Source organism: Lithohypha guttulata, assembly GCF_036872675.1.
Source record: "Lithohypha guttulata strain CCFEE 5908 chromosome Unknown scaffold_9, whole genome shotgun sequence".
Classification (NCBI taxonomy): domain Eukaryota; kingdom Fungi; phylum Ascomycota; class Eurotiomycetes; order Chaetothyriales; family Trichomeriaceae; genus Lithohypha; species Lithohypha guttulata.
Window position 1 is genome coordinate 273536 of NW_027042758.1, and position 15306 is coordinate 288841.

At 50.8% G+C, this 15306-nt stretch overlaps 5 protein-coding genes across 5 annotated transcripts; 4 read left to right on the forward strand and 1 right to left on the reverse strand.

Annotated features, from left to right (window-relative positions):
• Positions 1–527: 527 nt before the first annotated feature.
• On the forward strand, positions 528–1891 carry LTR64_008439 (uncharacterized protein; the record flags this gene model as incomplete). Its single annotated transcript, XM_064902752.1, has 3 exons — positions 528–903; positions 1000–1499; positions 1643–1891. The coding sequence occupies 3 exons, from the start codon at positions 528–530 to the stop codon at positions 1889–1891; spliced, it is 1125 nt and encodes a 374-aa protein (XP_064750891.1).
• A 715-nt stretch (positions 1892–2606) lies between these two features.
• Positions 2607–3389, forward strand: LTR64_008440 (uncharacterized protein; the record flags this gene model as incomplete). Its single annotated transcript, XM_064902753.1, has 2 exons — positions 2607–2673; positions 2773–3389. The coding sequence occupies 2 exons, from the start codon at positions 2607–2609 to the stop codon at positions 3387–3389; spliced, it is 684 nt and encodes a 227-aa protein (XP_064750892.1).
• Positions 3390–3826: 437 nt separating this feature from the next.
• LTR64_008441 (uncharacterized protein) lies at positions 3827–4999 on the forward strand (the record flags this gene model as incomplete). Its single annotated transcript, XM_064902754.1, has 1 exon — positions 3827–4999. One exon carries the CDS (start codon positions 3827–3829, stop codon positions 4997–4999), a length of 1173 nt encoding a protein of 390 aa, XP_064750893.1.
• Positions 5000–6282: 1283 nt separating this feature from the next.
• Positions 6283–6902, forward strand: LTR64_008442 (uncharacterized protein; the record flags this gene model as incomplete). Its single annotated transcript, XM_064902755.1, has 2 exons — positions 6283–6287; positions 6350–6902. 2 exons carry the CDS (start codon positions 6283–6285, stop codon positions 6900–6902), a joined length of 558 nt encoding a protein of 185 aa, XP_064750894.1.
• A 2357-nt stretch (positions 6903–9259) lies between these two features.
• LTR64_008443 (uncharacterized protein) lies at positions 9260–12168 on the reverse strand (the record flags this gene model as incomplete). Its single annotated transcript, XM_064902756.1, has 3 exons — positions 9260–11054; positions 11103–11319; positions 11424–12168. The coding sequence occupies 3 exons, from the start codon at positions 12166–12168 to the stop codon at positions 9260–9262; spliced, it is 2757 nt and encodes a 918-aa protein (XP_064750895.1).
• Between the last annotated feature and the right edge of the window lie 3138 nt (positions 12169–15306).

The following is a 15306-nucleotide window of genomic DNA, read 5'->3' on the forward strand; positions in this document are numbered from 1 at the left end:
GCGGTGAAAACAGTCTTGCTGAGAGAGTAGGCACAGTACTTTGAGGCGGATACGGCAGGGGAATGGCGTCCAGATTGACTAAGGGGGAATCTGTGCATTGGGCATAGGTGTGAGCCTGCTGTCGTCGACCTGACACGTACGGAACACTGTCACTTCCAAGCTGTCCTCGAAGAGTACCTACGCATGCATCTTGACAAGTTTGTTCGTGCTCAATATCGAGATTCGCTGCTCAGATCCATGTAGAGCTGCATGCTGGGAGACTAGACGCGCGACGCGTCGATCCTGACACGACTTCCACGCGTCCCAGAACAGCTTAGCTTCGATTCGTCATGCAAGCTGGTGTGGGAGAGTCTGCTTCTGCACGCTGATGCCATCACAGCGACACTGATTAATTTCCCTCCTTCATCCAAGCTGGTTGACGATCCAGTCTATACCATTATACGTCAGTATACCTGGAACCTCGTTCGTTGCCTTGCGAGAATAATCGGAGACAACGTTTGAGACACGTCGATTGTCACAAACATACCATGGCATCTTCATCTTTCTCAAAGCTACCACCTACGACCTCTTCCTCAATAAAGCCTTTTACCATTACCTTCCCTGAATCTGATCTTCAGCAGCTTCAGGACTTCCTGAAGCTCACGCCACTACCTTCGCAAAGCTACGAAAATTCTCTTCCAAACGGCGATCGTCACCTTGGCTTGCGCCTGGACTGGTTATCCCAAGCCAAGAAGAAGTGGGAGACAGACTTTGACTGGCGGCAAGTCGAAGGTCATCTGAACTCATTTCCCAATTTCAAAGCTCAAGTAGACGACAAGCTCGGCACGTTCAGTATTCACTTCGCCGCTCTTTTCTCCGCAAAGCCAAACGCAATTCCTGTTCTCATGCTTCATGGATGGCCAGGTAATTTTACAGAATTCTTCGGTATTCTCGCCCTTCTACGAGAACGCTATACACCAGAAACACTTCCTTATCATGTCGTAATTCCTTCCTTACCAGGTTATACCTTCTCGACTCTTCCATCTTCACTGTTGACAGACTTTGACGCCGCCGACTGCGCGCGCGTTCTTGATACCTTGGTCACATCCGTCCTCAGCTTTCCTGCCTATGTCGTCCAAGGCGGCGACGTTGGATCGCGTGTCGCTCGTGTGATGGGAGCCAAGCACTCAGCCTGCATAGCTGTGCACTTGAATATGTGCTCCATGAGTCAACCACCTGACACCAGGATCAGACATCCTGATTCCGAGGCTGAGAAACAAGGTCTCAGACGTCTAGAGGAATGGAAAGCAACTGGTACGGCTTATGCTATGGAACATGCAACAAGGCCGGCTACCATTGGTGCTGTGCTTGCAAGCAATCCTGTCGCACTTCTGGCGTGGATTGGCGAGAAGTTTCTGGACTGGACCGACAAGGATCCAACGATCCAGACAATTCTCGAGCACGTCACGTTGTACTGGCTGACAAAGTGCATGCATACTAACCTCTGGTCATATCGTCATGTAAGTTTCTGCCCTTCCTAACCTCTTTTGTGTCTTTCGTACTGCTTGCTTTTATCCGACTGCATTTAATTAGACTCTTGAACGCTTCCACTCACTGCCTTTCGTCTGCTCGCCCACTGACATAAGCCTTCCATTCTCCTCAGTCCTACGGCCCAGCTGCGAAACCACACGACCATCCTGACTGGCATCTCAAAAAACCTCTCGGATACAGCTATTTTCCGAAAGAACTCATTCCTATACCTGTAGCTTGGGTCGCGACGACTGGCAACCTGGTTCAAAGCGCAGTACATGAAACGGGAGGACATTTTGCGGCCATGGAGGAACCAGAAGCGCTATTGAAAGATGTGGAGGAATTTGTGAATTTGGTATGGAGAAGGGAAACGGGACTATGACTCAGCTCGATTCATCGCGTATGAACAGGTACAGTCTACAGTAATTTAGTGCCCATGTCACGATGAAAAATGATTATAGCTCTTTTATCAAGGTTTTTGGTCGTGCCCTAACCTGCTGTTGGTCTTGGGTAACTCAATCTGGCTTTGCATACCCGAGCCTTTTTATGCTACTTCGGAGTCTATGGACATTCAGGGGACAAATGTAGACTCTACAAACTGGATACCAAGAAAAGGGGTTCAGGTGGAATAGGAGAAAGTTTCCGGCTATGCACGTCAGAAATATCCACGTGCTCGTGTTGTCGTCCAATCCCGAAACTCAAAGCCAGTTCAGAATGCCGATACTTGAGCTCATGTAAATCCATCAAGCGGTCAGTATACCCTTTGTCCAATAGTTTTTGACGGGCTGAAGATGCAGCCAGCCCTACGATTGTGCTTACCACTGCTTCACAAAGCTTGAGTTCAGCCGCAATCTTGGACGCCTGAAATGCTGACGTTAAAGTTTCAGCTTGTAGACGCCGAAACTCTCAATACCGGATGAAACGACCTCTGGAAAGCTCGCCATAAATGGGTATAATGATGAGCGTCTTCAGTTGATGGTGCTCGTGGTCGACTTCGCTCTACACAAGTGGTACCTTGTATCAAGATTTTTGTCAGCGCATACCGTTCGCCCGTCACTTTACTGACATTGCAGGCACGATAACCAAGACCGGCAGAGATGGGTAACGAAAAATTGTTACTCCTGGCGAAAGTGGCAGGTCTTACGTCTTCCGGAATCTTTTCTGGTGAGTGACTTCTTGATCACAGCTCTTCTACACAATCTTCTTGAGCCAGGTATCTAAAAGCAAGATCGCCACTTCCCAATGCTTACTCAACCTGACTAGGCTACACGTGGGCACTATCGCGAGCTACTGTGCCTGCAATTGTCGAATATGGATCTGGTGACGAAGCAGTCATGCTAGCGCAATGGCGATATCAATATGTCGATGGTGCAGCATTTTCTCGGCCTTGCTGTCTGGTCAATGCATTGAGTTTTGGATATTTGGCATATCAAGGTAGGGCGCACCACAATGACTGTTATGGCAATCTTGGTTGTCGTGCTGAAGTCATACATGAGGTTGTTGTACTAATTCATGCTCGACTAGCTGGCAACGTGGTCACTCCTAATCTCAGAATACCCTTGCAATACCTGTACATCATCGCAGCCATCGCATCAGCCTCTGGTGTTCCATGGGCTCTCACCTTACTTCGTCGCACGAACGGTGCCCTCAGTATTCGCTCGAAACGTCTTGCAGGACCATACAACGACCCTATTAGTCAGCCATTGTGCATCACTTATGCTAGCCACGAGCAAGGCGCAATGAAAAGGGAGAGTGATGATCCAAAGTACAAGACTGCGAAAGCCCTGATCAACAGGTGGAAATGGCACAACGATTTGAGGACGGCCTTGTTGATTCTTGGAACCATTGTGGGTGCAATTGCTGTCGTGCTAGATCTCTGATGCGATAGCAGGACTTATAGACAGACCATGCATGACTTCTGCATAGCGTTCTTGTACCTTGTTCTATGATCGAGTTTGTCAAGCCTACTGTCAATTCCGTTGTGTTCCTTATTCTGGCCGTCATTTCGACGTACTAGGCACATATCTGCAGTGTCTCGTTCGGGACCGACTTCGTTGCAGTCATGAGTACGAGAGCCTGGTACAGTGCTGGATAGGTACGATCAGGTTGCTTGCCTTCTTGGCTGATTGGCACCATGGCGAAGTTCACCCGAAATTTCGGCCTAAATTTCGGCCTAAATTTTGGCATGGTATAGCAGGAAATCATAACATATATGAAGCACGACAGAGCACGAGCATAGTTGTTTCTGTTGGCATAACAAGGAACAACTTCAATAAATCCACGTATTGCTTCTGCCGCTAGAAACAGTATATCGAACATGTCTCAATTCGAACCAATACCAAAACCAACAACACCGCTCGGCTATCATCGCATCCTCTCCCCAACAGCAGCAGTAAAAGTCTCACCAATTTGTATTGGCGGCATATCCTTCGGCGAATCATGGTCCGCATCGTTCGGAAAATGCGAGCCTGCCGACGTCCTGTTGGATGCCTTTTTCGATCAAGGCGGTAACTTCATCGACACAAGCAATACTTACAACGCTGGTGAGTCTGAGGAACTTATCGGCAAATGGATGGAGGAACGAGGTAATCGTGACCAGATGGTTGTTGCGACGAAATACACCTCAGGATATCTGAAGCATGAATTGGCGTCCAAACCGTTCCAGACGAATTATGCTGGAAATAGTGCCAAGTCAATGCATGTCAGTGTGAGGGACAGTTTGAGAAAGCTTAGGACTGATTATATCGATATACTGTATGTGCATTGGTGGGACTTTGCAACGTCTGTTGAGGAAGTGATGACACATCTGCATAAGTATGTCATGTCAAATCAGGTACTCTATCTAGGAGTTTCCGATACTCCTGCGTGGGTCGTGGTCAAAGCCAATGCTTATGCGAGAGAAAAAGGTCTCACACCATTCTCTGTGTATCAAGGACGGTGGAACGCAGCATATCGTGACATGGAGTCGGAAATCATTCCTATGTGTGAAGATCAAGGTATGGCTATTGTGTCATGGGCATCACTTGGTGGAGGGCAGTTGCTTTCCTCGGAACAACGGCGACAACAGATAGAGGATCCGAATGCCCGACCAGCCTCATATGGCATCGATGAAGGTGATGAGGCAGTTTGTGATGCGATCGAGAAGATTGCGAACGAAAAGAAAGTCCCGTTCCAGGCCATCGCCCTCGCGTACCTCTTTGCCCAGTCTACATACGTCTGTCCGATCATGGGCGTTCAGACTGTCGATCACGTCAAATCCATGAATGACGCACTGAGAATCAGTCTTTCACCAGAAGAGGTCTCGTCAATTCACAAAGCGAAAACATTCAATCCGTTGTTTCCGACAAGTTTTCTGTTTGATTATGGTGGGGGTGGTAACAAGCCATATTCGACAAAAGTCACTGCTGCGGATACTGTGCAGTATCAGATGTGGGCACATATCGATGCGCCGCCGAAGCAGGGTTCTTATGTACCACATAGTGAGTTGTGATAGACACATCTGCTTGAAGGATAGAAGATACAGCTCAGAGTGTGAACGCTCGACAAAGACGACGCTATATCATACCAAATTCTACCAGCAAGATCACCAATACAAAAGTCCAGCAAGGTGTCAGTTCTTCAGTCCAATTTCTGAGCCTACGAAAGGTCTTAGGAAATCTATTACCTGCTTATGTATTAACCAACTTACAGCATGATGTAGTGGACTAGGATGCAATGCTGCTTTAATTCAAAGCCTCAGAAGGATGCTTGCTATTGTTAGTCAATTCGGTTCTCATATTCCAGCGTACTGATCTGAATACCGATATGTGCCGTACAAACATGCCATACTGTCTGAAGCCCTCTTCTCTGCCTGAAGTTCCAGGTTCTGACTGCCATGTCCCAAGAAGGCACTTCATTCTTGGCGTCTTTTTCCACCTTATTGCCTGAAAACATGTGAAGCAGAAGGTTCGGACCCTTGCTGGACCCTAATGCCTTGTGAGGGCGGATCTTGTCTGGCTATCGTGTTTAGAGTTTTGGAATTCGTGTTGCCTGATGACTGAGGAACATCATTGGTGCAGATATTTTGATCCTCAAATCGAGCATGTTAATTTTGAGGACATCGCGACGAGTGACTCATTGTACCATTTTTTTTGCGTTGATATGTGCTCGAAGATGTGACAAGACTTCACACAAAAGGCCTCATTATGCTGCCAATCATGACGAGCTTGATGGAAGATGGACGAAGGCGATGCGAACACTTAGGGCTGCTACTGATACCAGTTTACAGCTAGTGCCAGGTCCAGCTAAATCTGCAATCAGAGATAGTTGGTTGTGGCCTTAAGTCAGGATCAGAGCCAGATCGACTCCGTGGCAGATAGACATGTGTTTTCCTTCAGAAGGGAGTGACTTACTGTCCTCAAAATGCTGTGCATGGTTCCCAATCAGATCCTCGGAACTGGCTTCAAGAATCACGATGTCTGACCACTGTCTGAGCATATTGTGCTCACACGATAATTAGGCTATAGTTGATCGATGGGCAAATTTCGAATGTGCGAAGGGCATAAAGGCGCGCCTTTGCATCTGCTCTTCCTTGATTCTTCTTTCTTTCTTTCTTCCATGAGCGACGAGTACTATACTGAATTCTTTGCTAGTTGTCATCTCGGTGGCAGCGATTGAAGTCTTCTATATTGTATATCTTGCACCGCTCTTCGCCGCTTCAGTTCTCCCTTCCTGTCTACATTGCACCCTGTCGACAGGTCAAGATGGGTTGTTGCGGCAGCAAACCTGCTCGCCATGAAGTAAGTTCTCCCCCTCGCCCTCACCCCAGACCCTCCCCTCGACGCGAAGCCACACGCGCTAGCTACCATGAAGAGATCCAGGAGTCGCGTTCCCGCCGGCGACAGGGCTGGGAAATCGAGATGACGAGGCAGGAACGTCAGGAGAAGATGCCCTCTCACCAAAGGGGCTCCACACAACAGCGATCAGTGGAGGATCGTGCTGCCAAGCAGCAACAGCTCAAGGCGAAGAAGTCGGTACGGCACAGCCGGGTGCACGAGCAGAAGTCGACTGGGGGAACCGTGTCACAGAAATGTGATGGTCAGGAGCTCACACGAGAGCAGGAGAAGAGGGCGAGGGCGGAGTTTAGCAAGCGGCGGACCGTCACGCCCGAAGTGGAGGCGAGACGTGCCAGTGAGAAGGCAGCTCGTGTTGAACGACGGGCGGAACGCGAGGCGTTGGGCATCAGCACCAAGGGAGATTCAGTCACCTTGAAAGCGGCCTTGGCAGCTGAGCAAAGGCGGGAAGATGCAGCTCGAAGCGCTGCCCAAGCCGCTTTTAGGAATGCAGCCAATTCTGGCGCTCGTGAGGCTTCTGACGGTCGACAGAAGCGAGGCAAGGGTAAGAACACCCACTGATTGACGAGTCGAGTTGTTGTGATGTGCTGGGGTGTGTGTCCGAAGCGGGTTGTTGGTGTGCCTTGCGGTGGGAGAAGGGAATCTTTGAGGAACTGACCCTCTTGTTGTTTCGACTACCATGTTCGTGTCGTGCACGCATACCAGGTATCGAGGAATTCATGGTTGTTGGAGTGGGCGGTTAGCGTCGTTTGGAGGGATCGGGAGTGAGGTAAGGTGGACAAACTGATTGACTTGTGGGAATGCACCTCCATCACTAAATAACATACAGGATCCACAAGCTGGCAATCGAGGCAAGCCAAAAGTTGGAGGGTGTACATATCTTGCGAGCGAGGCAGGCGTGGCTTCGGATGGGTGAGCTGAGGGTCATGGACGCAGAGGAACCGGATTGCGACACGATGGATTTGGACGACTACGAAGCTGACAGAAAACAGAAAGGATGAGCATTGCTCACTGGCATTGGTTGTAGGAAGTCTGAGGCAGCAAGTACAATCTCTTATGGAAGGACCGCAGGGTACGGGGGGCGATCGTCGCCACAGCTCAGTTCTGGCTTCAGCTTTGGCGCTTGACTGCGTTGATGTCTTCGGCTCGCTGGGTAGGCTTCTTACCTTTCTCTCTGACACACTCCTTCTCTCTCTGCCTGGATGGACATGATTTGCTGCACACTGTGTTGGTCCCTTGACCTTACGGCTGACTAGGGCACGCCCTCGGCTTCGCTAGTCCAGGTACTGGTGATGACCCTCCGGTTGTTCAGACGAGCTTGCGGGATTAGGATGGCTGGCACTGTTGTGTCGTGGTTATGTTTATCTTGTGTACCGACGATTCGAACCGTATGGCCATAGCGGCCTTGAACCTGGTTTCCGTGGTCTCTATGGGAATTGTACTTGTTGCCGATGGTTTTCTGGGCTGGTGTTGGTGGTCCAAGTGGTGCTCATCTGAGTATGAATGTCAGCCTTCAGAAGTATCCAGGTCTTGCCGATTTTGGTCTGTCTGTGGTTCCACCTGTTTCTCTGACGCGGAAACCCTATCCAACTATTGATAGCTACATCTGGGTATCGCAAAGCGGACGTGTGGACGTGGGGATGGGTGGGCGTGTGTGTTGTGGCTTGTCGAGGTTGTCGGGGAGTGGACTGTGTGTGAAGGTGTTGGGGGGCCCTGCACAGGGAGACGGCTTCGCGTGGCCGCAGGGTGTCAGTAGTCGGCTGAGGTCGACGAAGCTGAGAGCTCCCAAATGAGATTGCGGTCTCTATTCTTGTTCCATCTTCTGCTTCGAGCAGAAAAGGCGCAGCTGCGTCTACTTCTTTTTCATCATCGTCCTTGCCTGAGGCATGGACATCGTGAAGGAGAATATGAGGAGTCTGGGACAGGAGGGTGTGCTACCTCTTCATGTGGACAGAGTGGTTTAATTCCGTCGAAATGAATATAGGATCGTGACGGTAGAAATGTTAGCAATAGAAGAGTCGAAAATTGTTATGTCCCGATCACGCCGAACGATGCTGGCTCCTTAGACTTTTCTGGGCGTGTCAATGCCTAAAGTAGTTTCTAAAACGCTTGTACTATGCCTACAGGATGCCGCCGAAGTCTCCCAGCACACCTCCAAATCACTTTTGAGACTTCTATCTCTCTTGTCAACTTCGCACTCTTGCTTGATCGGTATCAACACAATTATATGCTATGGTACAAAACGGTGAACAACTCGCTCGGAGGTGCGCGGATACGTCGGCGGTAATTCCGCTACAGTCAGAACAGTTGGATTACGGTGAACAATTCTTCAATCCAACATCATGCTCAGGATTCGCCCTCGCCTGACCTGCCATAATTAGTAGGTGGGCGATCGTTTCTTGTTCGACCCTCATGAGCACCTGGTCTTTTGGAGTGAACTTAGCATACTGTACGAGCGTATGTTCTTACAGAAGTGCCTTCCTACTGTAACGAGGCACAGGTCCACACTCTTTGGTTCTACCACCTCCGCTCGCAGGCGTATGCTCGGAGTGATTTGTGGCTATCATATTCTTGTAGGCGCATACATGGTAATAGGCTGCTGCAAGCTCTCTTAGATAAGATATATTAATATAAACAAACTGCAGACCACCTTGACTCGAACACCATCTGATTCTTTCCATAATCTGGCCTTTCTCCGTTCGTTCTATCAGGTATCACGTTACGGCAGCTTTTCTAGTACAGTAAGTCTGGCGAGCACTTGAAGCTTGGTGCCTTGACTACCTGAGGGTCGAACAGGTAGTGTTGCGTGTCAGGCGTGACGAGGCGAAATAAAATGGGTTCTATAATACATCACGAGCGCTGTCACAGAAGAAATGATTTTGCTTCTGCGGAGACGCGTCGAAAGAGATAAGTATAGTTCAGCTGAGTCGAAGCTCCGCCACCTTTTGCTCGAGATGAGCTAGCCATTTTTCGGATGACTGTCGGCTAGGATGAAGTTCGTCCAGGGCCTGCTTGTGAACACTAACCACTTCAGCCATTAAGCTCAGTGACTTTTCTCGCTTATCCAAGTAACAGAGGTAAATAGCTAAGTTGTACTGAGAGGCGAGTCGTGAAGGGTGATCTACTGCTAGTATCCGCTTCTCAATCTCGACTACCTCTTCGAGCAGTGTTACTGCTTCTCGGACCTGCCCGTTAGCTTTATATACCCTAGCGAGTTCGTGCTGGGAGGCGAGTCGTAAAGGATAGTCTACCGCTAGTATCGGCTTCTGAATCTCGACTACTTCTTCGAGTAGTGTTACTGCTTCTCTAACCTGCCCGTTAGCTTGATATACGCTGGCGAGTGCGTGCTGGGAGGCGAGTCGAGAAGGGTGGTCTACTGCTAGTGTCCGCTTCCTGATCTCGACCACCTCTGCGAGCACTGTTACTGCTTCTTGTATTCTACCGTGACGTTGAGAGGCCTGGCCAGCTAAATGGTACAGACCGATCCATGCCTGCTCGACCTGGAGCCGCTCCAGTCCCAGGCTGGCGAACAGTGCTTGCAGCAGCGCGTAGAGCTTCGTATCAGCACGCTGTTCGAGCAGATACCACCCGCAATGAGCCAGCATTCTCGCTACTAACGTCGGGGGACCGGTTGATACAACGCTACCAATAGGCCAGCCAACCAGCGCTTCTATGTGAGGTTGTACTCGACGTTTTTGGTCATTGGTCATGTCAAGGTAAGCTAAGACAACTGCTGCTAGACAACCAATCTGCAGCCAGGCTTGCTGCTGGTCATGCTGACTCTGCCGATCACGCGCCCAGGCATGGACCAGAGCGTGAAGAGACACGTACATTGAGTCACTTTGCACATCGGTCGAGACTAGCGAGAAGGCTTTGAGGAGATTGACTGCCTCCACGAGTCGATACGCGTCCCATGTCTCGCCAGCCGTGTCGCAGATAGCAGGCAGATGAGCGACATGCCAGGGTGTGAGGAGTTCGACTTCTTCGTCCTCCGTCTCGTCGTTCAAATCAGATGGCACTTTTTGGGCGCCTTGCCAGCCGGCCTCGAACAGGAACAGAGGAAAGTGACTCGGTCCACCCACGGCGAAGAGAGGCAGCAGCTGGAGGGCATCCTGACTGGCGGGCGTGTCCATCGCTCCCATCATCTCCACCGACACCTCAAAGGTTGCATACACGTCGCCGTAGCGCGATCGAGCTTGAGTCGGACGAAAAGTCAGTAGTCGTTGTCGCTGTTTCTCGTAGATTCGAGGATAGTCAGCCAGACTACAGTGACCACGCTTGACGTATGCACCAGCTTGCACCAAAGCTAAAGGGTGTGACTGAAGCAGTAGGGCCACTTTTCGAGCGTCCTCGGCGTATCGGCTGTGATGACTGGCTGAGATTTGGGCTGCTTTGAGAAGCAAATCCTGCGCCTCTCGTATGTTCAGTCCGGGAAGTTCAACACTCTGATCGGTAGCGTACTGCTGGCACTCCTGATTCCGGGAGGTCATCACGATCACCCCGTGTCGACTGTCGGGAAAGTAGTCGCGGTAGTCGGTCTCGGGGTCGTCGGCGTTGTCCAGGATGAGCAGCCATGGATGTGACAGATTGGTGATCGCATACAGGCTGTCTTCCCAGCTGTCAGCCGGAAGAGACAGTCGCTGCGCAGCTTTCAGAAATGACCGCTCGGCGATGTCCCTGGTGCTCACATCGATCCAGAGCACGGCCCAGAACCTGCGAGACTGGTTAGGGTATTGCTAGTCATACCGACTGGATACTTACACTGATCGCAGGCGTCGAGCAAGCTGCAAACAGACTTCACTCTTGCCTTGTTCCCCCATACCTGAGATCACGATCCGGCACTGATCGCGGTCCCAGGGACAGTAGACCGCATCGCGCGCCGTGTCCTCCAGCTCTTGCAGCAGCTCTTGTCGACCAGTGAATAGAGGGTTAGCGGTGCGAGGCACCATCCAGTGCACATTAGGGTGTGCTGTGGTTCCTAAACATCATTAGCTAAAATGCTAGACTTAATCCAGTACAATTCAGTTGAGTTGAGCTGGCCTTAACTCGGCCACTTCGCTTCCACAACGGGCACATTCTCACCTGATTCTTGCTGCATCTCTCTTTGTAGTCGACCAAATGCCTTCTTTTCTCCTTCGCCGTAGATCACTGGGATCGACACGTCGAAAATGCCAAGCAGACTGTAGGCCCGGTCTTCGGGCTTCTTCGTCTTGCGCCTGTCCGCCCATCGCATCCGCTCGCTCGTCGAAAACTGAGCCAGAGACGAACTGTGTAGCGCATCAACAGGAATGCCGGTGATCTGGTGGATTTGCCGGGCCAGTGTTGTCTTGTTACCCAACCAGGACCCCTCGCACGAGTAGAACTCGACAGTCTTCGGAGCTAGCAGTTCTTGGAGCGTCCAGCCACGGGTGAACCACTTGCTGGCGTGGAATTGCGGCCCCCAGAGAGGATACGCATCACCTCCAGAGCCTTGCTGTGGGCATGACACGTCCGGTAGATACACATAGCACTTGACCGCCTCCTGATACCAGCGATACATCGACGTGATGGCTTCTGATAGCTCGACGAGATTGGTCTTGTCGATACAACACGTGTCGACCCAAACGTGATTGATTCCATCTGTTCGTGCTTGTTCGGCACAGAACCGGATTTTCTCGTAGCCTGTCTTCTGTTGGCCTTTGGCGGTCTCAACCTCGGTGAAGGTCACTTCCTGGCTGTTGTCCTCGGCCCAGGTGTGGGAGAGAATGGCGTACGATGGTCTCTTGTCGTCGTCCAGGTTTGGAGTCAGGCCAATCGACTCCTGGTTGTTCCATCTGAGCAGTCGCATCGCTCAGAAGTGGCCGGACACTCGTTGTGTACTCGTGTTGACACTCAAGACACCACAATCAAGGCAGCTAGCTATAAGAGCTGCTCCGGCTTGGCGACGGCTTATGATGAACAGGTTTGGGGATGGAGATTACTCGATCAGGCCATGTACTGGGTGGTTAGGAGATGAGCCCGTGCGCAACAGCTTTCGTCCTGGACCAGTCATGATCACGCTCGTGAATGGCAGTGAACGATGCTGACAGCGTGCGAGCCATCAACGATACCTCGCTGACGAGACCGTGCAGGCATAGGCGCAGGTGCAGGCGCAGGCGCAGACGCTGGCGATCACAAAATGCACGAATCCTGATTGCACCAGTCTAGGCAGAAGGGATGCCACTTAAAACGGTAAACGGGCTCTGTTGGAATCAAACTAAATTTAGGCGCCAAGGTAAAAGCCAATCATGAGTGTTCCACCGACGACTCCAATCTTACTACCTCCATTTATTGTGGCTGTTTGACACGGGAAACACGTGGCACCAGTCCTCCAAGCCGAAGCGCCTTATCTCTTCCTCGCCCTTTTGTTGCTCACCCACCACATCTTGATGCTGTTTCCCTATGCATTCGGCGGTCCCTGTGATTCTTGAAGACGAACCTTGATCGTGAACCTCGTTCCGCTGCTTACCTGCGCCTTTTCCTGTATCTTTCCTATTGTGCGTGTCTCTGACCGAACCTTTACCTCTACTTTTGACAATGCGTCGTTCTTCTGCGGCCACGAGCTTAGCACAAGTCATCACTTCCGCCGTACCGGTAATGGTGGCGCCTACGGAGGTGCGCATGAGCCTGTCGTTGTTCTACGTAAAGAGCAGCTGGTTCTCGTCCAGCAGTAAGCTACGATCTACGAAGGCTTTTTCCACTGCATGGACTAGCTTCGTAAGACGAGCTTTACTAGGGTAATCGTAGCCGAGGTCTTCCTCAGTCTTCGTGTACAGATAGGCCAAGCTGGCTGTAGTGATCAGAGTACAGAGCAATACTTCAGACTATGTAGCAGGTGCTAGTGGCGCGTCGATGGTCTACACGATGACATCGTTGGTAGGCTGAGACTTTCTAGCCTCGTGTGAAACGCGGTTGGGGTTGAAGGGTACTAATCTGACTCTGGACCAGCTAGATTTATTTAATGTTCCGAGTGGTAAAGATGGCATAACGTGCACGCGCGTAGAGAAGGGAAAGGTGTGCTTTCGTGACTGTATTGGCACCGCCACGATACAATTGTTCTACTTGCTCGCGATAGGCCAGCTTAAGTGGTCCAAATAAGCCGACATCACAGGCTTGCAGCTTGTGCGAGGTGTGAGATGGCAGACGACGCAGGACGATGTTATGCTCGAAGCAGAACCTGAGCAACTCCAGCGACTCGTGGGTGCCAAAGCCATCGTTGAGCAAGACTCGTGGTCGACCCTGAGCTCGCTCACGAGTAGATGGGTCAAACACTTTCTACATCCAGTGCAAGCTGATCGCGGTATCTGTGTATCCTATTTTGGAACAGGGAAAATGCCATCCTAGCTGAGCATGCACCGTCCACGTGCTACAATAGGTATTCGCAGGCCAAATGATGAGTGGATCAAGAGCTCCGCCGTCAGCCGAGATGCACTCGATAGTGGTGATCATGGTTCGCTTAACTCCAGCTCCACGATGCTGGTGGGTGTCTCCATGCCGCACTAGCATCTTGAGCGCGCTTGACGCGCTTAATTGCGTGCCTGTTTCATCCATGTTGTATATATTCTCCGAGAGTACATCTTGCTTCTCTAACCATTTTCCAATCACGTCAAAACATGCTACCATCTTGTCATAGATATTGACATCGTGTCTCGCCCAGTCTAGCGGTCGTAATCGCTTGGCCTGCAGTTCTGGATGACGCTGGTAGGGGGCTCGTGGCCATTTCTTGCTGGGCGGACTGATCTCGGATGGTGCAGGAACCTTATCACTAGTTAAGATGCGGCGACGAGCGATGACCACGGCCAAGGTGCGTAAGGACTTGACTGGTAGAGAATAGCCTCGGTCAGCCATGCGGAGCACATACTCCAGCAGAGCCTTTTGTTCGCTCACACTGAGATGCTGCTGACGGGAGGCATTATCCTGCAGGGTCGGCTGACCTCGTCCATGGCGCCACAACTTCGATCGGCTCGGTCCCTGCAACTGAGGTTGGCTTGCATTTACTATGAATCTTCTAGCCGGCATCACTTCCGCTCAAGACGCAGATTGGGTGGCATCAAGTCATCTGATCAGAGGCTAGCACACTGCACAGACAAAGTACCACGTATCCTTACTTCGAGTGACCACTTCTTTGTTCTTAGCCCTTTCCGTAGAATCGCATCGAAGCTGTTTGTCGTTCTATCGCCATGACGGACTCTGTATGTTAGGTCTGGTACTCGGCCGAATCGGACATGCTCTCGAAGTACTCTTGACGTCCCTTTCTAACTCTCGGATGAGCCGTTTCCTCTGCGACTTTCATGGTGACTAGGGTCTTCAGGAAAGACCTGCCCATTCAACGTTAAATTCTTGGTTGATGACTGTCTTCGTCAAGGTAGATATGAGATACATTCGAGCATCAGCCTTGTTTACTCATTGACCACTTTAATCGCATCTTCGTGCCTCCTTGCACATTCGCCATCGGACATGACGAGCACCTTCCATGGTTGAGGGCTTTGTGGTTGACATAGCTGAACTTTGGTGCTGGCGCACGGCAGTAAACCCGCTTTCCGGTTACCACTCCTGCTCACATGTGAGGCTGTGCAAATAGCCTGGGCGAAATTGAGCAAATGCATCCATCAGTCGTCGGAACTGCCAGGCGAGCCTGTCGTTAGCAGCGGGATGACGCGAGAAATGCCAGTACTTCTGTGAGGATTCTTGAGCCATGATGGGCACCCCTATCAGTCGATCAAGATCTTGATTGACATTGGGTCAGCCTAAAGTATCGATCCAAATACTGACATCCAGAACGTTGCGATCGTCATGGTGTACGGAGTTGTCTTTCAACAGGATCACCTGTATTCAAGACGGCGAGTTTACGCCTGGCAGGCTGTGGTTTGCAGGCCTCTAGTGCATCGGTATGGTAACAGCAGGTGGTGCATTCTGTTGCAGCGAGCAGAATATGGGACGATGGATT